This window comes from Saccopteryx bilineata, chromosome 5 (genome assembly GCF_036850765.1).
Source record: "Saccopteryx bilineata isolate mSacBil1 chromosome 5, mSacBil1_pri_phased_curated, whole genome shotgun sequence".
In the NCBI taxonomy this organism is placed as follows: Eukaryota; Metazoa; Chordata; class Mammalia; order Chiroptera; family Emballonuridae; genus Saccopteryx; species Saccopteryx bilineata.
The window spans coordinates 58055972-58082972 of record NC_089494.1 but is presented as its reverse complement, the minus strand read 5'-3'; the positions used below and the strand labels follow the sequence as shown (position 1 = coordinate 58082972).

The 27001-nt window shown below is 37.8% G+C and overlaps 1 protein-coding gene across 2 annotated transcripts in view; it reads right to left on the bottom strand.

The window, feature by feature from the left end:
* PDE11A (phosphodiesterase 11A) overlaps nucleotides 1–27001 on the bottom strand; it is a 467655-nt gene that overhangs the window by 387330 nt on the left and 53324 nt on the right. For both annotated transcript variants that reach the window (XM_066232547.1, XM_066232548.1), the window contains exon 2: nucleotides 9175–9333. In XM_066232547.1, coding sequence (XP_066088644.1) covers nucleotides 9175–9333 — 159 coding nt within the window. The remainder of the gene's footprint in view (nucleotides 1–9174; nucleotides 9334–27001) is intronic.

Below are 27001 nucleotides of genomic sequence, written 5' to 3'. Positions count from 1 at the left end.
ATTTTTCTTTGTCCAAGCCCTGTATAAATCAGACAGAGCTTATAAAACAGTTTTTTGTTGTTGTTGTTATTCCTGCATTTTTAGAAATGACTTGACTAGAAGTTTATTTCACATCCTGCTAACAATGAAAAGTTGTGGATGTACCTGCCTCTGAATATCAGAATGCACCAGATTCCTTTCAGCCCCTGACTTTCCCTCCCAGATACCCAGAGTCCTGTCTGTCCAACCCCATACATGCACAGTCTGGAGGTCCTTACCTCCCTGGTTCAGATGAAGGTGAACTGATATTGTGATCATGGCTTGATACCCATTAGATGATTTAGCACAAAGATATTTGAGGTGGACATAATAAAAAGATAACACTTTTTTGTACTTAACATTTAGTGCTTAAGATAGCCTAGAGTCTACTGTGGCAAACTGCAGCTCACAAGCCACATGCAGCTTTTTGGTCCCTTGAATGTGGCTCTTCCACAAAACACCACAGGCGGGCACTACCTCAGTAAGGAATGTACCTACCTAGATAGTTTAAGTTTAAAAAAATTGGCTCTCAAAAGAAATTTTAATCGCACTATTGATATTTGGCTCTGTTGACTAATGAGTTTGCCGACCACTGGCCTAGAGGGACACACACTTTATGTGAACACCTGGAGTTTGCAGGAAAAAGAGATTCAGTTGAAGAGTTCATCAGTTTATCATAGTTATTTGAGAGAGAGCTTTGGTTAAGTCTTGCTCTCTAGTGAAATCCTATTTTACTTTGAGACATTTTGATATAAGCTAGGCTTAATTAAGCATAATCACATGAATAAAAGCTACAGGAAAACAATTGCTGGATTATCTAAATTAAAAAAATTATATATCTAATCACTGCTTGAAGTTATGTTATTTACTTATATATTTACTTTGTTTATTGTCTGTCTTAACCACAAGAATGTAAACTTTGAGAAGGCAGTAATTTTTGTCTGTCTTATTCATCAATTTAACCCTAGTTCTTAGAACAGTATCTCAAACACAGTAGTGCCTACTAAGTAGAAATTATATAAATTATATAAATAAGCAGTGAAGGAATGAACACTCTTCAGCCATTCAAAATGATGTTTGGATCAAGGTTCACTCAAAATTTTCCTCTTTCTACATTGTAACAGTTATACTCCTGTAACTAATTCAGTTCATAGTTCATGGTCCTGCTAGTTCATGATCTTGCTAAATGCAAACTATCTGACAATGTTCTGTAAAGTATATGAAAAGAAATAGAAAGAAGGATGGATACTGTACCTAAACACTTATTTCCTTGGTAACACTGAGAAATATAAAAAGAGAAGCTAAGAAAGCAGGAAATTACAAATATGAACATATCAGCCCCCTAAGGACATCAGAATTTTTGGAAGGGGCCTGTAAATCTGCAGCCGTACCACATATTATTTGCATCTGAAATACAGAATACACTATATAGATATCGCCCTTCATTTTGTCAGTTGTTGTATTATTGATTATTACTTCCTGACTATTTGGTCATTATAAATTTTCTCAGTAAATGGCTAGTCAAACTCTAACTGCAATCTCTGGGGATGTCTGAAAAAAAGGTTGAGCTATAAAATATTTAGAAATACTATTAACAACAAACAATAATTATTTTTGGAATAGTGTCAATTTGAGTCTGAAATGACAGAATTCTATTTTAGCCTTGAAAGAGGGTGAAGAAGAGGAAGACTTTTTTGTAGTTAGATAAGAATATAAGTGAAAGTATGGGTGTGGGAAGCAAAGACCAGAACAGGGGCAGTGTGATCAGTTTTTGTTAAGTGTTAACCCGTAAGTTGGGTCCTGGCAGACAGGCTTGCCTTCTTACCCAGAAGTTAGACTCTGCCTAAGGAAGAGGCAGAGAACAGACCTAAAAGTTCACAATAGACCTGTGGTGGCACAGTGGATAAAGTGTTGACCTGGAAATGCTGAGGTCGCCAGTTTGAAACCCTGGGCTTGCCTGGTCAAGGCACATATGGGAGTTTATGCTTCCTGCTCCTCCCCCCTTCTCTCTCTATCTCTCTCTCTCCTTTCTAAAATGAATAAATAAAATAAAAATTAAATTAAAAGTCCACAATAATATTTTTCCAATAGAAAATTCCCTTAAATTTTACCTGAGTTCTGACAAATACAGTGTTGGTGGTGGTTTTCTTGTAAACTTGCTTGTTTTTGAATCTTTTGGTCAGAGATAATCTAGTGAACACATAGAGCATGAACAAATTGGGTCTCTGATGCTCTTGTAGTTTCACAGGGATTATATGGCACCTGGGTTACAGCTGTTAAAAGGCAAAGAGTAAAGTGACTAAACAGTTTAAATGTAGATAAAGTGTTGCAATTAACAAGTTAAGAGATTCGATCCAAATTTTTCCAGGATTCCAGGACTGAAATCTTATTGATCAAATATAACTTGCAATCATGAGTTACCTGTGAAGACTCTAAAAACTTTTTTACTAAACATTGATTATTAATTATAATTTTATTGCAACAGGTTTGAAAATCTAAGTTAACTGAAATATAGGCAGAAAAGGGGGAAAATGAGATAAGAACACAAAGGCCACTGCTTATAATTAGTTAATTCACTGCTCATGGAGTATTTAAATATCTAAAAGATAATTGAATATTAATAGAAAAACACACAAAGTTGCTTGACAGAGTTGTTGTAATCCCCCTAGTCATGTATATAATGTTTTTTAATTAATTTATTTTATTTTATTTAATGCATGCACATGAGAAAGAGAGATAGAAGAAGGGAGAGAGATGAAAAGCATCAACTTATAGTTGCATCACTTTAATTGTTCATTGATTGCTTCTCATATATGCCTTGACTTGGGGCTCAGATCGAGCCAGTGACCCATTGCTCAAGCCAGCAACCACAGGATCGTTTTGATGATCCTGCACTCAAGCTGAGGACCCTGCACTCAAGCTGGTGAGCCTGCACTCAAGCTGGATGATGAGCCCACATTCAAGCTGATAACCTTGGGGTTTCAAACCTGGACCTCAGCATCCTAAGACGATACTCTACCCACTGCGCCACCACTGGTCAGGCTACCACAAGTTTTTTTAAAATAACTTTTTGGAAACTATCTTTGTGTACAAACTAACTGTTTATAAGATGACAGAAGAAACCTGTTTATCTTTGTTCCCATCATGTTGCTTTTATTAAAGTGATTAGTTGTTTAGGTATTGGTTATTATGGCAGAACTAGAGCTTGCAGCCATGTCTAAAGGGTTTTAAAAAAGGATCAATCCTATGCGAGTTAAATTCCATGCAAGTCACACATCTATGAGTTGCATTCAGTCTTCTGGGACCACCAATTTGTCACTCCTATCAGCATGATGTAGTCAACACCTGTCCCCCTCACTAAAGTGAACTTTAATACCTTTTGTAGCCTTGACATCTCACCAGGATCCTAAACGTTAGCCTTTGCATAGTCAGAGAAAGCTTAAAAACATACAGCCAGGAGCTTATAAAATTTCCCCATTATCTGGCTGTGAGTCTCAGGCCTGCGGCAAACAACAAAACCCCAGCTTCTGTGAGACTAATTAGCACCATCCATGCACCATCCTCAGTGCCAACTGGCAGGGCAGCGTCACCCATAGCAAGTTCCTGGGATGCGGCCAGTCCTGAGGCAGCCAGGCTCAGTTGGCTGCATCCCAGCTCTGCAGGGTGTCTAAACATGTTGGCACAAAGAAGCCTGCAGGGTAGTTTAACACTCCAAATAATGAGCTGGAGAGAGGTGACCACACACTAAGGAAACCCTATAGAGATTAGCCAAAGAACAACTTCAAGCCACAGCTTCTTCTGTCAGCTGTTGGACAGTAACTGCAATATATATATATTCTCCACGCAACACAGCAGTAAGAAACAGCTCCTCAGGGTGCAGGTAGAGGACACCTGGCAAGGGCAGATAAGAGCCTGTGCTCATCTCCAGATACCAGGTTTCATCTGGAGTGCCCATACGTCTTGATAGATAACAAATGTCTGCTCCCATCCAGGTCTCATTATTTTATCCTGCAAAAGCATACCTCCCTTTACTCACCCAGGAATAATGAAGTGATAAATTAATTGGATGTCATACCACCTAAATCAGCTAGCTGGCACATATCACTGATAAACAAGAATATTTGCTGGAAGCCCATGAAGTAAAACAGAAAATTCTGATCATCTCTTCTGGTTGATCTGCCTTTGTGTGCATTTCTAACATGAATTACCAAACTTATAGTTTGTCAGTATGTAATTTACATTATTGATATGTGCATATGGTAGACTATATTTCACACAAAACTCTAATAACTGCTGATTAAATTATTGCTAGTTATGCAAAAACTTCAAAGAGCATAATGATGTTAATGTCATTAAAAGGTAAGTTTTTAGGCAGAGATTGGACGGCCATTTGTCAGGTAAAGATTCCTGCACTAGATGAGGGACAGGTTGGTGGAAAATGAACTTGACCTTTCTAGGCTCTTCCATCTGTTATTATATGTATAGCACAGCCACTGAGCCAAAACCATAGAATTTTTAAGAAACACAATATGGATACATAAATAGCCCAGAAATAAATATACCACATTTAACTTTTAATTCATCTTGGGCAAATAATTTACTGATTCTTATACTGCAAAATGTTTTTGCCTACATCATATTGTCTCCAGAAGTTGGTATTTTAAATATCAGAACATAGAAATAATATTTTGATAACTGCAATAAATTCATCACTAGCCACATTGAACGATGACACAGCAGTTATGTGTATAGAGTAAAATAAAAAATAGGGTTCAAATTATTTTCATTTGACTGAAATAGATGGTGAGATTTCACAAAGCTCATTTAATGATATGTTAGTGCTACCCTCAGGACTTTATACATCTATTATCTATTTTACTCCTCACAACAACCCTATTATGAAAGTTCAGAGGTACAGAGGGACTGAGCCACTTGCTCAGGGTTGCTCAGCTAACAAATAGCAAGGCAAAGACCTGAGCCTGCCAGGAAGGCTCTGATCTGGAGCCCCACCCTCACCCCCCACTACCTAACACTAAGCGCCAGGCTTCCATTCTCCTTCCTTGTTTCCTTATTTGTAGATAACACTGAAATTTCCGCTGCTGGAATTTATCCTGGTGAACATGGGAGGAGGTTGTCTGATGTCTGCCTGGCTGACTAAGGAAAAGTAATTTGAGTTAAAATGTGAATTAAATGAAGTTGGCAGCACTTTGCAAAAAGAGGTCTATGAATGCTGCTATCATTGCAAATGGCTTCAGTATTTCTGAAAGCTATTTGGTAACTTGGAATGGGAGCTATAAAACTTTTCTTACCCTTCAACTCAGTAATTTCAATCTTTGGAATATACCCCAAGGAAACAACGCAAAAGAAAAAGGTAATGTGTTCCAGGTGTTCATTCAGGAGCTATTTGTATTACTGAAAAACTGGAAACAACCCAAATTTCCAGTAATCAGACAGTGACTAAGCAACCCAGGCTATGAAAAGAAATAAAAAGGAAAAAAAAAACTTTAATCCCTAAAGATGGCAATGTAGACTACATTCACATGTAGTCATAGTCATAAGAAATAAATTAGCATTAAAGGTAGAATACAAATTAGGGGAAGCATAATCTTATACAATCAAGTAAAACAATATGTGAGTTAACAATCACACAAGAGCATTGTGGATTTATAAAGAAGTATATCCTTCATTTCATTATTGAAATTCCAACAGTGGAACTGGCATATAGATTATGCTTAATAAAAACTCATAGACTTAAATCATACAGAGGTAGTTTTTTAAACTGAGACCTTGTAGGGAATCACCCATCTAACCCTCACCCTTCTATGACTTGGATTGGGGAACTTTAGTTAAAAGCCCTGAATGAGCCTAACTGGGCAGTGGCATAGTGGATAGAGTGTCGGACTGGGATGTAGAGGACCCAGGTTCGAGACCCCTAGGTTGACAGCTTGAGCGCAGGCTCATCTGGTTTGAGCAAAGCTCACCAGCTTGGACCCAAGGTTGCAGGCTCAAGCAAGGGGTTACTCAGTCTGCTGCAGCCCCATGGTCAAGGCACATATGAGCAAGCAATCAATGAACAACTAAGTTGTCACAACGAAAAACTAATAATTGATGCTTCTCATCTCTCTCCGTTCCTGTCTGTCTATCCCTCTCTCTGACTCTCTCTCTGTCATTGTAAAAAAATAAAAAATAAAAAAAAAGCCTTGAGTGAATGACCTTTGTGCAGACACAAAGGAATGCATGTGAAAGGGCTTTAGAAAATTAGCCTAGAGGTTCTAGATTGTCCCTTCCTTTGTTAATTAGCAAAAGAAAAAGTACTGACCAAATTTGCCCTTTCTCCATGTCAGCAAAATGGCCATTAGTCATTCTTTCCCCTTATGGCCTGAACTCCCTCCCTTGTAATCCTGTTCACCCTGTTCTGCTCCTGATCAATAAAAGCTGAGGGAGAAGAAAATTCAGGAGGTCTTCTTTGCCTCCCTTGGCAAGCCTCCCCCTCTTCATCTTGACATATGTTTGTGTCTTGAGTAGGTTTCTTCCAACAACACTGGTAGTTCCCAGTGGGCTACTATAAGACCTGATTGTATCTCTCATGTATTAATGTGCTGTCTGTAAAAGCTGCTCTTTTATGAGGACTTATTCTGTGCTGAGTGCTCTTCCAAGTCCTTTCCCTGTATTGATTTAACCCCTTACAACTTTATGAAATAAGTATTATTATTTTAATATCTCTTCTAAGAGGTGGCATTGGAGCACAGAGAAACTAAATAACTTGCCCAAGGCTACACAGGTTATGGCAGAGATGGAATCTCAACCCAGGTAGACACATTATATGGCATGAGTACAGCCATTATGCCAGAATGTCTTCTCTTATTTGGAAGAAGTATCTTGATCTTGTTCTTTCCCCACTAATCATTTCTAGATTATATGCTTTTCTTACTCACGCTCCTGTTCGGTTTATAATGTATAGAATCCCTGAAGGAAAAATGATAAACAGATTCAGGATTTGATATAAAATTCTCTCCTTCCAGCATCACCTGCATGAACACAGTCTACCTGCCCTAACTAGTGAGCCTTCTTCTAAGAAGTGAGAATAGAGTAGGGTTTTTAAATCAGGAGAGGGGATTGGAAAGGTTGGGAAATAAGATTTTACTGTGGGAATATGGGATAATCGTAGAAGAGAAAAATACAGCATTTGGAGCAAGGAAATACTCAAATGAAATAGAATAAGAAATAATTTGCCTGAGGATGAGTAACAAAAATAAAAGAACATTTAAAAACTTTGGGAAAATGGACCTTAAAAATAAAAATTTATGTTTTACACTTGCCTCGTTTCTTATATTTTTCAAAGTATTTGTATTCATGATCTTAGTTAATTCTCTTGCTGCAGAATGGTGGATAGTTTAATTAACAGATGATGGAACTGAGAGTCAGAGATTAAGTGACTCACCCAAAGCAGGCTGCTTGTCCTTAACCAAGCATGACTTGGATCCCAGCCCTTGTTCTCAGTAGAGCTAAACATTGATGCTGTTCACGACAGGTACAAAGCCTTGTGCAAACCATTCAGAGCTCATGAAGCCCTAGCTCATAACTATTAATCCACTGAGAAAATGCTAGAAAACAAATCTAACATAAATGGAATCAGAAATTAGCATTAAATATGCAATGGGACCTTATTAAACTAAAAAGGAAGAGGGAAGGCAGGACTACATCTGTGTATAAACAAAACGTTTGGGAGATGTCATGGTTGTATAGTTGTGTTTGGAAAGACACACAACTCACATCTTTCTATCTAAATCCTTGTAAGAGGCACATTATTGTAGGACTCTGTCATCTTTGGTACAAAATGCACAAAGTGAAATTTTTGCTTTATCTGAACATTCCATTAAAACATTTGCATAATGACCTACATTTTATAAGTTTCTAAACTCCTCATCTTCTCACCTGACTCTGTCTCGTAAAGGCCTATGCTCTTTTCAGAATTCAGATCAAACACCATCTTTTCCAAGAATTCTCTTTGGATTCTTTGACTGAGATGAACACTCCCTTTCCTAAGCACTGATAGTATGTCCTAGAACATCGTATTGTTCCTCTTGCCTTTTGCTTTGTGCAGCTCCGGGATGACATACACATTTGAGAGGTTTCTATTTGTGCTTCCTCTGACACCAACACACATGCCCTGCACATTGTTATTGTCTATTGAAATGGTAAGAAATTGTCTGAGGTCCTATCATGCTCTGAGGGTTTATAACCCTTTCCCTGGATTTGGGCTGTTCATACTCAATGATAGAAATGACCTCAATGAAGAACTCTCTTCACTTAAAAATCTTGTTTCCTTATTATCATATATTATGTAGACCTTTTGTACTGGAACATTTGCATTAATTCAATGCATTGATAATTAGCACTGGCAAACCACAATCTCACATCCAGAAGTTTACATTAATCAAATAGGATTATGGCAGTCATCAAACTTAAACAAACAAACTTGAGATTTGCTTTTACCACAAACTTTACAAATACTTCACTAGATTATATTTAATATAAAGGGAAGAGCTTCAAAGCCAGAACTTTAGCTCTTTGAAAAGTCTCTTTTTTAATATGAGGTGGTGAATAACTTACTGGTGAAAAAACTTAAAATTTCTGAGCAAAAAGTACATCACTTCTACCAAGGTCAACTGCTCTTCAGAGATAAAAGTAATGCTCTTTTTATTAGCAATTTGGAATAACAAGTAACATTAATTTTACTGAGATTTTTATGTAAGAACTGAGAAAACAATTCTTGTCATAGTTATAAAAACACAAGAGAAAGTGCTGAGTTTCTGAAACAGTCTTCTTTCTATCTACCCTATTTTCCCTTGGGCCATGTGTGCTGGGGGTGTGATTAAAAAGTTCATTTATAAGGAAGATAAAGACCAGGGAATAATAAGAATACTACTGAGGCTTGTAATGAAAAGCAAGCTCAGAAAAAAGACTGTTTTCAATTATACCACATTCATAAAATATTTTAAAACTCCCATTACATTTTACATAACACAAGAAAATCTCTTTGGTTTAGGAATGGGTTAATTCAACAGCTATTCACATAACTCTCGTCCTTTCAGGGAGAATAGCAACCAATGATCAAGAAGGAGAGTACAAGTCACAAAAGGCATGAACTCTTACTTTTTCATCATCTTCAGTAAACGGAACACCTTCAGGAGTTTTATTTATTGCTTGAGCCACACCGATAATCTCACCATCACTGCTTCGAATAGGCATGCACAATAGTGATTTCGTCTTGTATCCAGTTAACTTGTCAATTTCATCATTAAATCTTCGATCCTAAAAATAAGACAGAGAGAATAGTGACTGCATGTACATTGTTAGGGAGGAGAGAGAATTGTACTATTTCTGTATATGGTATCTTATCAATGACAACTTTACCCCACAAATTTTCAATAACAGATTTGATTTCATGTTGAGTTCAACCAAAAAATATCAATAAAAATAAATACCACCATAGTTGGTAGCCAAGAGAGAAACTTTACACCTGACTACAACAACATATCAAAATTAGAGAAGGGGCAAGTGGGGTTTTTTTGGTTTTGGGTTTTTTTTTTGTTTTTTGTTGTTGTTTTTTGTATTTTTTTGAAGTGAAACAGGGAGGCAGATAGACAGATTCCTGCATGTACCCAAATGGGATCCACCCAGCATGCCCATCTGGGCTGTTGCTACATTACAACTGGAATCATTCTAGTGTCTGAGGCAGAAGCCATGGAGCCATCCTCAGCACCTGGGCCAACTTTGCCCCAATGAAACCTTGGCCACAGGAGAAGAAGAAAGAGAAAGATAGAGAGAAGGGAGAAGGAAAGTTTGGAGAAGGAGATGGGCATTTCTCCAGTGTGCTCTGGCCAGGAATCAAACCCAAGACTTCCACGTGCCGGGCTGATGTTCTACCACTGAGCCAACTGGCCAGGGCCAGGCAAGTGTTTTTAATGGAACTCCACACTATGCTATTTATTAAAATGTAGACAACTGACTATAAAGTATCATATAAAATACACTACTCATGGTCTGGTTTCTCTTCAGATGGTATAAATCTTTCGCCTTTTAAAATACACTGCTCACAAAAATTAAGGAATATTTTATCGCTTCATATTCATTTTGAAATATCCCCTAATTTTTGTAAGCAGTATACATAATAAATATATATTAAGCACTATGAAAAAACATTCATAAAAGAACTATTTTATTTTCAGTCAAATGATTCTGTAAAAAATGAACTAATGAGCCCATAGTGATATATCTTTTAAGAGAGAGAGAGGAAGAGAGAAATAAGAAGGGAGAGAGATGAGACACAAACTCATAGTTGTTTCACTTTAGTTGCTCATTGATTGTTCTTATACATGCCTTGACTAGGGAGCTCAAGCAGAGCCAGTGACCCCTTGCTCAAGCCAGCAACCTTGGGTTTCAAACTTTTAGGCTCAAGCCAGCAATCTTGAGATCACATCAGTGATTCCATGCTCAAGCCAGTAACCTAGTGCTCAACCAGATGAGTCTGTACTCAAGCTGGCAAGCTAGGGTTTCAAACCTGAGATCTCAGCATCCCAGATCAACACTATCCACTGTGCCACAACCAGCCAGGCATCATAGTTATATTTTTAAAATAATAATTCTTTAAAAGTATGGTGGGGAGGGAGGAGATAAAAAGCTTCTTTATAGAATGTCAGTTTTAAAATGTGGAGGAAATGACATTTTATAACATCTATTTCAGAACTACCATATAATAAATATGATAAAAGCAAGGATCATTATTAAAAGCTAACACCATTGGGTGAAAGGTTGTTTTTAAACAAGACATTCACATGATCTCAACATGATACCCCCAAATTTTCTTATTAAGTTCAAAGAGAAAAGATATCTTTATCATGAAGAGATCTGATAGACACCATTGTAAACATGTAACATAACATCATCATTAATGAGATGAAATAAGATAATGTGCCTCCTGACATGATGCAATAAGAAGGACACAACATTACCAAGAATATTGGTGGTGACGTCACTGAAATGGCGCCGTGAGCAGCGCGTCCGACAGCTCTCCCCTAAATCACAACAAATTTATCAACTAGAAACAGAAAAATTTATCCTCGGAGCATTCCGGAGTTCCACACAAACTGATAGCGAAAGGACTGTTATCACTTGAATCTGAGAGACGAGAGTGTGGAGGAATCGACCACAGGGACGTTCTTTCAAAGCGCAAGGAAGTGCGCCTGTGGTGAGTCAGCCCATATACTTGGGAACCGCGAGCGGCCGCCGCGAGCCGCCGCCACGAGCCCCCGCCGCCGCGAGCCACCGCTGCGAGCCGCCGCGAGCAGCCGCGCGCGCCCGGTCCGGTTGAGCACCGCTGACGTTCCCAGCGGCCCGCACACTGCGAGTGGGGGTCGCTGACCACCGGTGCCCGGAGCGCCCAATTCGCACGCGTGCCTTGGGCATTCCACGCGCCCAGGGCGCCCTGCTGGCCCGCACACCCAGGGGGCTCCATTATCCTATGCCTGGTGCGGTCCAGCCGCCAGCGGCAGGGCGAGCGGGAGAGGCTTGGGAGATTTTCTCCGTGGGCGGGGCACCTCACCCAGCCATTCAAGCTAACAATCAAGCGTTGGGGGAGGGGCGCGTGCAGGCAGCCTAAAATACCTTCGGAAGCACAGCTGCGTCCCAATCACTGAAATTAGCTTAACCCATGAAATCTGTGCACCCTCGGTTCTAATTGATAAGATCTCTCTCAGTTCAGCGATCCAAGACAAGAGGCGTGATATTTTTTAGTGCCTCTCGCTAAAGGGGCGGGGGCAACTTCTGATTGATAGAGCCTCCATATTCAGGGATAAATGCTAACAAGAAGGACTTGGCAGATAATAAGGTCTATACTACACTAGTCGTAAGCAGAGACTAGTGCCTCTTCTTCCCTGCAAAAACAGGCTACAAAGTGTGGAAAGCCTGGGTTGAGAGGTCCAACTAAATGATAGGCGCTGAACAGTCACCTTGACAACAATTGACTCCCACCCCCGCCTGATTACACTGGAGGCCTTGACTCTCAGAGCCTTTCCCAAAGCCTTGCACTGAGTGGGGATAGAGTGGGGATTTCCCAGCTCTTTGAGCCTCTTACTCCCCAGGCAGAAGCAGTTGCAGCCTTATAGCTGGATCACCAGGCTGCTAATTCAGAAAGGGGGGACTAGGAGAGAGAATCCAGGAAAGCAAACTCTCTCATCGTTGGACCCTGCAAACGCCAACAAGCCTTTACTTCCAGCAAGACTAAAGCCAATTATATGACATTGCCATAGAATCCCATCAACTGCAAATCCCTACCTAAGAGTGACACAGGGGCAGAGCCTGGGGTACAGAGTCACCAACCAGGAAGAGGGAGAGAAAAGAAAAAGGAAGAAGTTAACCTCTCAAAATCAAGAAAAACCCACAGACTTTACAACTTGATCCACTAATTTTTTTTTGTTGTTGTTGTTGTTGTTTGTTTCTTCTATCTTTTTGCCTTTATTTCCTCCACCTCGGTCCTTCTATTCTCTGCCCATCTTATGCTTCCCCTTTCTTGAACTACACTACCCATGAGTGTTGCATTTTATTTTTCTTCTTCATCCTCACCCTCCTTTAAGGTTATACTCCAAAACACTTAACTCTCACTCTCTCCTCTTTTGGTTTTTTTTTTTTGTCTTGCTTTATTTTGTTTTTTTCTCTTCCTATTTTATTTCTTCCTTCGTTTTTCTCTTTTTCTAATTTTTTCCTTTCTATACGTTTTTTCTTTTCTCATTTTACTTTCCTCCCATATAATCCTCAATCACGAACAAATTAGTTAATTTGGGACTCAAGGCTTTTTTTTTGGCTTTATTTCTCTTTTTTGCTTTTGTTTTGTTTTTTTTTCTTGTTTGTTTATTTTTGTGGCATTTTGGGTCCTCCCAACCCAAGGTCTCCATTGTATTTAGTCTTCGCTCCACTTAATACAACAGATTTTTACTTATTATTTTTATTTTTTCATCTTTATTATTCTTTTTTGGTCCTTTTTTCTGGTTCCCTCTTATCCCTCCCATTATATCTCTTAGTTGACCATCACTTACAAGCAAATCATCTTATGCTTGTCTAAGATTTTCTTCCTTTTTTTTTTTTTTTTTGCATTTAGTAGGTCCCTACTCCCTTTTTTTTTGCCCCTTGAACTCTTCACCCCAAATCAGGCCCTCCATTATAGGCACGATATTTCCCTGAGGAGGGGAGAGGAGGGAAAGAGAAGAGAGAAAAAAAAGGGGGAAATAATAAATTATTACTGTTTTTTTTTGTGGGGTGTTTTACCTTTTTTTTTTTTTTACTTTTTACTCTTTATTAATTCTAATTAGTGCTATCAATAAGACCACCCTCAGATGCCGATAAGAAAGAGGAAATCGAATATTATGGATACAAAAGAAAGAGAGGTAACACAAATAGATGTGGAAAAATCTATGGAGAAAAGACTTAACATATTGGAAGCCTTGGAGCTAAATGACAGAGAATTTAAAATAGAAATCTTAAAAATACTCAGAGATATACAAGAAAACACAGAAAGGCAATATAGGGAGATCAGAAAACAACTCAATGAACACAAAGAATATATTACCAAGGAAATTGAAACTATAAAAACAAATCAAACAGAAATGAAAAACTCAATTCACGAGCTGAAAAACGAGGTAACAAGCTTAGCTAACAGAACAGCCCAGATTGAAGATAGGATTAGTGAAATAAAAGACAAACAACTTGAGGCACAACAGAGAGAAGAAAGAGACTCAAAAATAATAAAAAATGAGAAAGCCCTACAGGAATTGTCTGACTCCATCAGAAAGAATAACATAAGAATAATAGGTATATCAGAGGGAGAAGAGAAAGAAAATGGAATGGAGAATATACTCAAACAAATAATAGACAAGAACTTCCCAAGCCTGTGGAAGGAACTAAAGCCTCAAATTCAAGAAGCAAACAGAACACCAAGTTTTCTTAACCCTAACAAACCCACTCCAAGGCACATCATAATAAAGATGACACAAACCAATGACAAAGAAAAAATTCTCAAGGCAGCCAGGGAAAAGAAGAGTACAACATATAAAGGAAGGCCTATTAGATTATCATCAGATTTCTCAGCAGAAACTCTACAAGCTAGAAGAGAGTGGACCCCAATATTTAAAGCCCTGAAAGAGAGGAACTTTCAGCCAAGAATACTATACCCATCAAAGCTATCCTTCAAGTATGAAGGAGATATAAAAACATTCACAAATACAGAAAAGATGAGAGAATTTATCAACAGAAAGCCCCCACTCCAGGAAATACTAAAGGGGGTTTTCCAACCAGATTCAAAGAACAAAAGAAAACAACACCACAAGTAACAGCTCCACCAAGAACACAATAAAACCAAACTTAAACTGTGACAACAAAGGGAAAAAAGGGGGGAGAGGATGGAGATTAACAGTAGCAAAGGATGATGAAGTGCAGAAATACTTATAAGATAGGGTACTACAATGAATATGGTAGGTACCCTTTTCATTACTTAATGGTAACCACCCTTAAAAAAACCACCACAAAAACACTTGACTTAAAAAAGGGAGCAACAGAGGAAAGAAGTATGGAACACAAACAAACAAAAACAAATGATAGAAAAACAAAAGAGAAGAATCAAACTAGATACAAAACTAACAGAAAGCAATTTATAAAATGGCAGTAGGGAACCCACAAGTGTCAATAATTACACTAAATGTAAATGGATTAAACTTACCAATAAAAAGACACAGAGTAGCAGAATGGATTAAAAAAAAAATCCAACTATATGCTGCCTACAAGAAACACATCTAAGCAACAAGGATAAAAACAACTTCAAAGTGAAAGGCTGTAAAACAATACTCCAAGCAAACAACACCCAAAAAAAAGCAGGTGTAGCAATACTCATATCTAATAATGCTGACTACAAGACAGAAAAAGTACTCAGAGACAAAAATGGTCATTTCATAATGATTAAGGGGAAGTTGAATCAAGAAGACATAACAATCCTTAATATATATGCACCAAACCAAGGAGCACCAAAATATATAAGACAGCTACTTATTGACCTTAAAACAAAAACTAACAAAAATACAATCATACTTGGAGACCTCAATACACCGCTGACGGCTCTAGATCGGTCATCCAAACAGAGAATCAATAAAGATATAGTGGCCTTAAACAAAATACTAGAACACCTGGATATGATAGACATCTACAGGACACTTCATCCCAAAGTGCCAGAGTATACATTTTTCTCTAGTGTACATGGAACATTCCAAGAATTGACCATATGTTGGGCCACAAAGACAATATCAGCAAATTTAGAAAAATTGAAATTGTACCAAGCATATTTTCTGATCATAAAGCCTTGAAACTAGAATTCAACTGCAAAAAAGAGGGGGAAAAACCCACAAAAATGTGGAAACTAAACAACATACTTCTAAAAAATGAATGGGTCAAAGAAGAAATAAGCGCAGAAATCAAAAGATATATACAGACAAATGAAAATGAAAATACGACATATCAGAATCTCTGGGATGCAGCAAAAGCAGTAATAAGAGGAAAGTTCATATCACTTCAGGCCTATATGAACAAACAAGAGAGAGCCCAAGTAAACCACTTAACTTCACACCTTAAGGAACTAGAAAAAGAAGAACAAAGACAACCCAAAACCAGCCGAAGAAAGGAGATAATAAAAATCAGAGCAGAAATAAATGAAATAGAGAACAGAAAAACTATAGAAAAAATCAATAAAACAAGGAGCTGGTTCTTTGAAAAGATCAACAAAATTGACAAACCCTTGGCAAGACTCACCAAGGAAAAAAGACACAGGACTCAAATAAATAAAATCCAAAATGAAAGAGGAGAGATCACCACAGACATCATAGAAATACAAAGAATTATTGTAGAATACTATGAAAAATTATATGCCACCAAATACAACAATCTAGAAGAAATGGATAAATTCCTAGAACAATACAACCTTCCTAGACTGAGTCATGAAGAAGCAGAAAGCCTAAACAGACCAATCAGCAGGGAGGAAATAGAAAAAAACTATTAAAAATCTCCCCAAAAATAAAAGTCCAGGCCCAGACGGTTATACTAGTGAATTCTATCAAACATTCAAAGAAGACTTGGTTCCTATTCTACTCAAAGTCTTCCAAAAAATTGAAGAAGAAGCAATACTTCCAAACACATTTTATGAGGCCAACATAACCCTCATACCAAAACCTGGCAAGGATGGCACAAAGAAAGAAAACTACAGACCAATATCTCTAATGAATACAGACGCTAAAATACTAAACAAAATACTGGCAAACCGAATACAACAACATATTAAAAAAATAATACATCATGATCCAGTGGGATTCATCCCAGAATCTCAAGGATGGTTCAACATACGCAAAACTGTTAACGTAATACACCATATCAACAAAACAAAGAACAAAAACCACATGATCTTATCAATAGATGCAGAAAAGGCTTTTGATAAAATACAACACAATTTTATGTTTAAGACTCTCAACAAAATGGGTATAGAAGGAAAATATCTCAACATGATAAAGGCCATATATGATAAACCATCAGCCAACATCCTATTAAACGGTATAAAACTGAGGACTTTCTACCTTAAATCAGGAACAAGACAGGGTTGTCCACTCTCTCCACTCTTATTCAACGTGGTGCTAGAAGTTCTGGCCAGAGCAATCAGACAAGACAAAGAAATAAAAGGCATCCATATCGGAAAAGAAGAAGTAAAGCTATCACTTTTTGCTGATGATATGATCCTATACATCGAAAACCCGAAGGACTCCACAAAAAGATTATTAGAAACAATAAACCAATACAGTAAGGTCGCAGGATACAAAATTAACATACAAAAGTCCATAGCCTTTCTATATGCCAACAATGAAATATTAGAAAACGAACTCAAAAAAATAATCCCCTTCACGATTGCAACAAAAAAAATAAAATACCTAGGAATAAACATAACAAAGAACGTAAAGGACCTATATAATGAAAATTACAAAGCATTGTTAAGGGAAATCGAAAAAGATACAATGAGATGGAAAAATATTCCTTGTTCTTGGATAGGAAGAATAAATATAATCAAAATGGCCATATTACCCAAAGCAATATACAAATTTAATGCAATTCCCATCAAAATCCCTATGAGATTTTTTAAAGAAATGGAACAAAAAATCATCAGATTTATATGGAACTATAAAAAACCCCGAATAGCCAAAACAATCCTAAGGAAAAAGAATGAAGCTGGGGGCATTACAATACCTGACTTTAAACTATATTATAGGGCCACGATAATCAAAACAGCATGGTATTGGCAGAAAAATAGACACTCAGACCAATGGAACAGAATAGAAAGCCCAGAAATAAAACCACATATATAGTCAAATAATCTTTGATAAAGGGGCCAACAACACACAATGGAGAAAAGAAAGCCTCTTCAACAAATGGTGTTGGGAAAACTGGAAAGCCACATGCAAAAGAATGAAACTCGACTACAGCCTGTCCCCGTGTACTAAAATTAATTCAAAATGGATCAAAGACCTAAATATAAGACCTGAAACAATTAAGTACATAGAAGAAGACATAGGTACTAAAATCATGGACCTGGGTTTTAAAGAACATTTTATGAACTTGACTCCAATGGCAAGAGAAGTGAAGGCAAAGATAAATGAATGGGACTACATCAGAATTAAAAGTTTTTGCTCAGCAAGAGAAACTGATATCAAAATAAACAGACAGCCAACTAAATGGGAACTGATATTTTCAAACGACAGCTCAGATAAGGGCCTAATATCCAAAATTTACAAAGAACTCATAAAACTCAACAACAAACAAACAAACAATCCAATAAAAAAATGGGAAGAGGACATAAACAGACACTTCTCCCAGGAAGAGATACAAATGGCCAACAGATATATGAAAAGATGCTCAGCTTCATTACTTATTAGAGAAATGCAAATCAAAACTACAATGAGATACCACCTCACTCCTGTTAGATTAGCTATTATCAACAAGACGGGTAATAGCAAATGTTGGAGAGGCTGTGGAGAAAAAGGAACCCTCATTCACTGTTGGTGGGACTGTAAAGTAGTACAACCATTATGGAGGAAAGTATGGTGGTTCCTCAAAAAACTGCAAATAGAACTACCTTATGACCCAGCAATCCCTCTACTGGGTATATACCCCAAAAACTCAGAAACATTGATACGTGAAGACACATGTAGCCCCATGTTCATTGCAGCACTGTTCACAGTGGCCAAGACATGGAAACAACCAAAAAGCCCTTCAATAGAAGACTGGATAAAGAAGATGTGGCACATATACACTATGGAATACTACTCAGCCATAAGAAATGATGACATCAGATCATTTACAGCAAAATGGTGGGATCTTGATAACATTATAAGGAGTGAAATAAGCAAATTAGAAAAAAACAAGAACTACATGATTCCATACATTGGTGGAACATAAAAATGAGACTAAGAGACATGGACAAGAGTGTGGTGGTTACCAAGGGTGGGGGGAGAGGGAGGACATGGGAGGGAGGGAGGGAGAGAGTTAGGGGGAGGGGGAGGGGCACAGAGAACTAGATAGAGGGTGACGGAGGACAATCTGACTTTGGGCGAGGGGTTTGCAACATAATTTGATGACAAAATAACCTAGACATGTTTTCTTTGAATATATGTACCCTGATTTATTAATGTCATCCCATTACCATTAATAAAAATTTATTAAAAAAAAAAAAAAAAAGAATATTAAGAAAAATAAAAGTAAGTAAAGTGCAGATTTTTGGTCAGTTAGAAAGAAGCCTGACCTTGATTATTCAAAAATGTCAATATCATAAAAGGAAAAAAAAATTAGAAAATAATAAAACAAAGCTAAGGAAGCTGTTCTGGTTTAAAGAAGACTTAAGAGACTTGTAATCTAAATAAAATGTGTGATTCTTCATTGGAAATTGTTATGCAATTTTTGGAGGGAATCATTCGAGAAAGTTGAACATGGACTTTTTGTTAGGTAATATCAATGTATCAATATAAACTTTCTTGACTGTGATAGTGGTGTTGAAATTATGTAAGAAAACGTTTTTATTTTTAGGACATACATGTTAAAGTATTTTGAGGTGAAATGTTATAATACCTTCCACTTATTTTCAAATGTTAAGAAAGAGAAAAGTCAGGGAGGGAGGGAAGGAGGGGAGGAGGGGAGGAGGTAGGGAGGGAGGGGGGAAGGAGGGAGAGAGAGGAAGGAGAAAGTGAGAGGAGTAAGGGACTGAGAAAATACTGTCTCCTGAAGGGATAACAGCTTCTAAAAATGTTCCAGAGAAGGTAAGAAATGGAATTGATGCTCCTTCTTCAAACCAGGGCTCAAGTGAGTCTTCTACCAGTGCCTAGACACTCTCTTGTCAAAAGAAACTTAAAAAACAAAATCAAAGCCCTGTTGTCTACCACCATGTAGAGCTATGAATTTTATCTAAAGACCTAGAGGGGTTGGTTGTGGACAAGCCTCAAGACCAAACACTGGCCTTCTGATGAGGTCTGTGTATCCCAATATTATAAGGTCAGGGCCCTTAAACTCCATATAGTACCTGGTTCTTATCTGGGGATCTGTGGTGGCCATCCTACACCCTTAGCCAGGGAAGAGAGAACCCTGAAGAAAAGAGGTAAATCATAAACCCAAACAAAACCAAATCTCTTTCTCAAAATGAACCTGCAACCAAACTTTCAGAAAAATCCCAAAATTATTATTTAAAAAAAAATTCACTGAGGAACCATTATGCATCAGGCTGCAGGCTAGGAAATACAGCAGAAAACAAAAGAAGAATCATTCCTACCTTCATGGAACTTGCAGTCTAGTAGGGGAGGCATACAACATATGAATGTATAATCATATATGTGGTTATACTGGGGAAAAGATCAAGGTGCCAGGAGAGATACGTCATCTGAGGGACCTATTTTTATGGTGTGAATTTTGGCGATTGCGTATCAGTGGTGTGGACTATGTTAGACCAGGGTTGAAAATCTACTCTGGAGCAGGCATGGCCTTTCTGTTCTTACCTATGCGATAATCTGCATTTCTGGAGAAGGGTTTCATTCACCAAAGTCCAACTCTGAATAAACTAACCACCAGGACTGTGGGGTATTCTTCACCAAAATCCAAATCCACATAAGAACAACAGAATTCAGCATGATAAAAGAACACCAAAATGTTATAAACCCTTTCCACCATCTCTTCAACTCTCTATACCCACCTGATAAACTTATAATTTGAGGAGAAAAGAAATAACTATGTTAATATGTATGATAAGTGTTAACCTTCCCATTTAAAACCTGAGAAGAAAGATTGTCTTAAAAATAAACATCTTAAAACATGGTTTGTCCATGTCTCCATTATACTACTTACGGGATAATTCTCGTGAATTAACTCAAAACTTGATATAATCCATCTAATGGGAGGTCTAAAGAGCTGACACTATAGCACACTTTCATAATGTGTATTAATCTGTAGATTAATTTTCCAATGTTAAAAAATAAAGAAAACTGAGGTCAAAATTGAGATATAAATTACAGAAAATGAAGAAACCTAGGAAGATAATTAGATGAAGAGACATATTACTCTAATACTATATAGAAAATAAAAGTTCAAAAACAAAAGATAGCAAAAAAAAAAAAAAAAAAAGGATTTGCTAGCCAAGCAATGAACACAAATGGGTATAACAGTAGGGAAACAAGGCATTGTAGAACGCACAGCCAGGGACTAACTACATCTAGTCTGAGGTCAGAAAAAAATCTTCCAAAGAAAGTAGAATGTTGCCTGACCTGCGGTGGCGCAGTGGATAAAGCGCCGACCTGGAATGGTGAGGTCACTGGTTAGAAACCCTGGACTTATGTACTCAAGTCACATATGGGAAGCAACTACTATTAATTGATTCTTCCAGCTTCTACCCCTCTCTTCCTCTTCCTCTTTTCCTCTCCCCCCCCTCTTTCTAAATATCAATAAATAAAGTCTAAAAAAAAGTGAAATATTTAAGCTGATATCCAAAGGATCAGGGTCCCAGCAAGAGTAAGCAATCACAACACTGGTGATAGAAAGCTGGTAAATTTGCAGAATTAAAAAGAAGGTGAAAATGGCTTTCAATGGAAGAGTCAGAGATGTGGGAGGAGAGACCAGCTGGAAGCTGATGAAGGGGTGCCTATTGACCAGGCTTAGAACTGAAAATCTATTGTAGAGGAAGGCGGGTCATAAAGAATTTTAAAAGGTAGGTGGGAGTAATATGACTTATTCTCCATTCTGGAAAAGCCACTCTGGCTTATGTGTAGAGTGGACAGGAAACCTATCAAGATGAGAGAGAAACCACCTCTGGACTGGGGTGATGGTTAGTGGTGGTAGGGGTGACAGCAGATGGGCTCGGTTCAAAGACATTTATTAGGAGGTAGAATCGGTAGGATTTTCCAGTTCATTTGATGAAAGGTTGTTCAAGTTAGAGAAGTCAAAAATGACTCCATATCTCTGGTACAGGTTCCTGGATGAGAGGTGGAGTGACTACTGAGTGAGGAATGCAGGGAGGGACGCATTCTGACTGGGAACGTAAGTTTCCTTGTGGATGTTCTGAGGTTTAGTGGACTGTGGCCATCTACATGGGGGTATTGCCCCCAAAGTAGTTTGAGATATATAAATAAATTAATATACTTTAAATATTATATGTTATATAAATATAGGTATACATATATATATATTTTAATTTTAGGAAAAGGAGTTGAAATGGAAAGTAGAGACTATTTAGGTAGAGATAAGGGACTCTGCCCAGTAACTTTCCACCTGCGGTCTTCAAGGAGTGTGCCACACTCACCAGCAAGGCTTCAGAGAATCCAGGTAAGGAGGGAACAGGGCCTTTAAGAATGTAGAAACACTGAGCCTATTTATTGCTGAAAATGAAAACTTGAAAAGGAAACTAACAAATGCCTCCAGGTTTATAATAAAATATCACATGCAGATGGTGTCCAATTTTTATTCCTCTCCCTTAGGACAAAAGAACAAGAAATGATCTACAACAGGAGAGTTTTCTAATAAATTAAAGTAAGGGCTTCTTTAATAAGGTTGTTAAAATCTGAAATGAGGTTCTTATATTTGTGGTAGACTCTGCTAGCTTCTAGCATGTTCATGTCATAATGTTCTCCGATCTCAGATATTTTAAGTACAACTGCCCTTGAGAAGTGCAGGGATCTTCTCAATGCCTTTTGTGCAGACCTACTTTTTACATGTGATGCTCAGCTATAATTTTTAATATTTAAAAAACAGAGACATAGAACCAAAGATAATTTTTACTTTATAGCAATGGAACTGTGCCTGCTACATAGAGAACAGTAATTGCATACATGCCTGACCTAGGATCTGACTTGCAGCCTCTTCTCTAAGTTCCTGAGTTGAATGTGATGCCACAGAGCACATCCAGAAAACAGGTCCCAACTGCAAGGTCCATTAAAGTTGTAGAAAGAACCAACTTCTGCAGTCTGAGCTTTCAGTTCCTTAAGAATATAGTTATTTGTTCATTGCACTCAACAATCCCAGCCAGCCCCAAAGAGTCATATGTCAGAGGCACGGAAGACGCCTGAAAGCAAAAGTGAATCCATCCTTTCTCTTTTACACTTTATCAGGGAAGCCACTCAAGGCTCCTCAAGGTAGGAGCAGAGCCACAAATCTTATCCAGGTCTCAGACTCGTGGTAAGGATGGGTCACATGAGATCTACTTTATCCCTTCTGTATTTAAGCCTTCTGTCCCCAGCATTTTATAGTGAAATTTTCCAGTGGTCATGATTAAGCCAAGAACTAGTCTTGAGCACCATTTAACCTGGATGAGTGTTTGTTTTAACCACAATCTCAACTCCACCTTGGGTCCTTTATAGCCAAGAGATTCAAACTCTTCAAGTCGAAGAACATCCGTAATGATAATTATGTCTTTAAAACATATGAATGAGAAAACATGTAAATGCAAAGAGCCCCTATTGATTACATAAAATATTTATAAATTTTTATCTGAGCTATTGTGTCCAAAAGTTATAAAGGAAAGGTGATAAAAGATACGTATGTATATATGGTATTTCTTACATCCACAGACACCGTTAGGTATTCATAGGAATACAGTAGTGGTAGGCAACCCTTGTAACACTTGAGTCACTTGGGGAGCTTAGATAAATACTGATGTCAGAGCCCCATCCCGACCTATAAAATAATTAGTATGAGGAGGGCTGTGCTGGACATCTAACTTCTGGCTAATGATCAGGGTTAAGAAACATTAAATTAGAGATGCCTTAACAAATTCAAGGCCTCGGAGAGTCTGAGGTAAACAGATTGTAAACTACTGTTTTAGAGCTATCATAAGTCTATTTTCTAGCTTTTGTCTTGTTTTGTAATGTTTCCTATCCATTTTCCCCAAAAGCTTAAGGTACTGGGCCAGCATACCTGTGTTCCCCAGCACCTTACCAGCTCAACCCTACAAAGGAAGGCTTTCAGACCAAGTTCAGTACCACATTTCAGCTACAGCCTCTTTCAAATGCCCTATGGAGTTGCAATGTCGAGAAGCTAGTGGAAGCAAAGTATAAAATGAATAAGCCCCTGAAACTTGAACTGATAGACTGTCAAGCTGTCTGAAACTTAAAAGAAGATTGCTTCGATTGGTACATCAATTAGTAACACTCATTTAGTTCCAATTTATAAAAGTATCTCCTTACATTTATGATTTATCATAAACAACACTTATTTTCCAGAAACTGCTTGGAAGGCTAAGCTCTTAAAATTTTTTGTTAGTCTTTAATGATTTGAAATGTACTCTTCTGCTTTTCTCCATACAAAAAAAGGACAACTAATTGTTCTGCATTGATGGAAGGCTTAAGATTATATTACATAAAAAACAAGGACATGGAATATGGTAAATAGATAGCTAATGTTCTGGGCCTCCTAACTTAATACTTGCTGAGAAAAACTGAAAAATTTTATTGTTGTTCTTAATATATATTCGCAGAATGTCATTGTTCTTTTTTACTATTATTAAATTTGAAAGGCCTATAAAAAAGAGAATGTCATTGTCCTACATTAATCAAAAATCTTGTCTCTGATTTCTTTCACAAAATACTTGCAGGTGGTGGAGCAGATTGTTAATACATACAGGTCAGCTTTATTTGATAAATGTTTAATGGGCATACACTAATTTAAGTCTTTCAAACTGAATTAATGATTAAAGACATGGTAAGAGAATTTAATACAAAGTTTCAAAATAGCCATTGCTATTACCAAGTTGCTTAGGAGATTTTCCATTCTTTAGTTATGCTGTTGATGTTTAGTTATGATGTTTGCTGATCTTATTTCTTTGTTTTTCCTTTCTTAGTTGGCACTTGTCTTTGGTCCTGTCTTATTGTTGGCATCTATTACTATTTATCTTTTTTTCTGATAAATACAAATACACCTCAAGGCAAAAGACACAGAAAGAAGGAAGAACCACAACACAACTGAAACCAAAGTTGCAGGTGAGGTGGTACAAAAAAAAAAAAAAAAGGTAAATTCTTAACCTTCTTTAATAGCTAACATAGATATCTATTACAGATCCATTATAAGAGTGCAGAAGCAAGGCAAGTGAAGTTAAAATGCTCTATAAGCTTTATTTTGTGTAGTTCAAATATCTGAGAAAAGGCTAGTACACAAGAGATAGCAGGGGAAGAAGCCAGCTAGCCAGAGGCACCTCTCTTCCTGTCACAGTGGGGCCATCTAAGAACTGCAGTTATTCAGGGAGGCAAGACTGTATGGTAGAACCAGGAAGGCCAAGAAGTCTGCGAATATGGACAGGATATGGTCAGCAGGGAGTTGTGGTTCAGATGCCAAACTGTCAGGAACCAGAAAATACAGAAAAGACCAAGGTCAAGATAGTGATGTATGGAAGGCCAGGTCTGGATCGGGGCATGGATGTTGCAGTGCCACACTAGAGACTTGTCTCATCCATTTGTTATACCTAACAAGGACCACCTCCCATGGAAAACCTTTTGTACTCTTCCCACTGTGGCCAATTGGGACAACCTGAAAAGTGGCCCCCAAAATGCAACTGATTTGTAAGCAACTATTTCTATTATGGATAGTGCTGACCTTTCCTACATTTAGAGGAAATATAATTTCTAGTTTCACAGTGTATCTACTATATTTTAATTATATATTTTATTGTTATATATGTAAGTTTCTATTTCTGTTTGACAAATTTTAATGTTAACACTGAAGAGCTGAGTCAGCCTGAATTTTGGCAGCCTTGTCTAAGTTATTCCAACTTGGATAAGGTTGGTTAGATGCCCCCGCCCAACACTGGTCTCCTGCTTGCTAGCTTATGCCAGATATTTCCTTGGCCAGCTGGTAGAATGCTGCAGTAGCCTTTTTATAAACTAGATCAAGCCCTTGGCTGAGCCAGCCAATTACACCATTCATCCTATGTTTGTTTGTTTTTTATTCAGTGAGAGGAGGAGAGGCAGAGACAGACTCCCGCATGCGCCCCAACCAGGATCCACATGGCAAGCTTACTAGAGGGTAAGGCTTTGCCTATCTGAAACACTGTTCCATTGCTCAGCAACCAAGCTCTTCCTAGTGCCTGAGGCAGAGGCCACGGAGCCATCCTCAGCACTCAGGGCCAGTTTGCTCCAATCGAGCCATGACTGCAGGAGGGGAAGAGAAAAAGAGAGAAGGGGGTGAAGAAGCAGATGGCCACCTCTCCTGTATGCCCTGATAACCAGAAATTGAACCCAGGACATCCACATGCCGGCCGATGATCTACCACTAAACCAACTGGCCAGGGCTCCATTCATCTTATTTTTAATGTCTGGTTGCTGCTGGGTTAGAAATATTGAACATATCGGCTAGCACTTATTCTCATAAAAGCAACAGGGTCAAGAACCATTCTAAATTTGATTTCACTTCTAAAATGTTTCAAACAAAAGAGCAATTAGTTTACCCAACTATAATCCTTCCATGATTTAGAATCTGCATAGGATGAAACAACAGAAGGAGAAACCACAACAAATACTGGACTGCTCAAATCTTTAAGACTCTTACATGTTCTTTCAGAGAGAATAATAGACTTTCAACATCTATGTAAACTCCATCTTTAAAACTTCATGGTTTCAACCAAAAAGCCCGTCAATAGATGATTGGATAAAGAAGATGTGGCACATATACACTATGGAATACTACTCAGCCATAAGAAATGATGACATCGGAACATTTACAGCAAAATGGTGGGATCTTGATAACATGATACGAAGCGAAATAAGTAAATCAGAAAAAACCAGGAACTGCATTATTCCATACGTAGGTGGGACATAAAAGTGAAACTAAGAGACATTGATAAGAGTGTGGTGGTTACGGGGGGGGGGGGATGGGAGAGGGAAAGGGGGAGGGGGAGGGGCATAAAGAAAACAAGATAGAAGGTGACAGAGGACAATCTGACTTTGGGTGATGGGTATGCAACATAATTGAACGACAAGATAACCTGGACTTGTTATCTTTGAATATATGTATCCTGATTTATTGATGTCACCCCATTAAAAAAATAAAATTATTAAAAAAAAAAAACTTCATGGTTTCTTAGTCTGTCTGCTTTACTTAAAAAAAAAAAGATTATTTCATAGGCATCACTAGGTACTGTCTCCCCAAACCATAACCCACCCATCAATCATATACAAGTACGTCTGATATATCTGTTTACACACTATACCCAACAACATGACACTTCCTATTATTAATCAAGTTGACATAGAACATTTATGAAAATTGACTAAAAGCTTGGTCATCAAGTTAGCCAATTTGAAATAACCATGTCAAATAATTGGTATTATGCAGAACATATCATTTCATCTAAATGTACTTCTGTTAGAAACAATAAAAAATATATAAC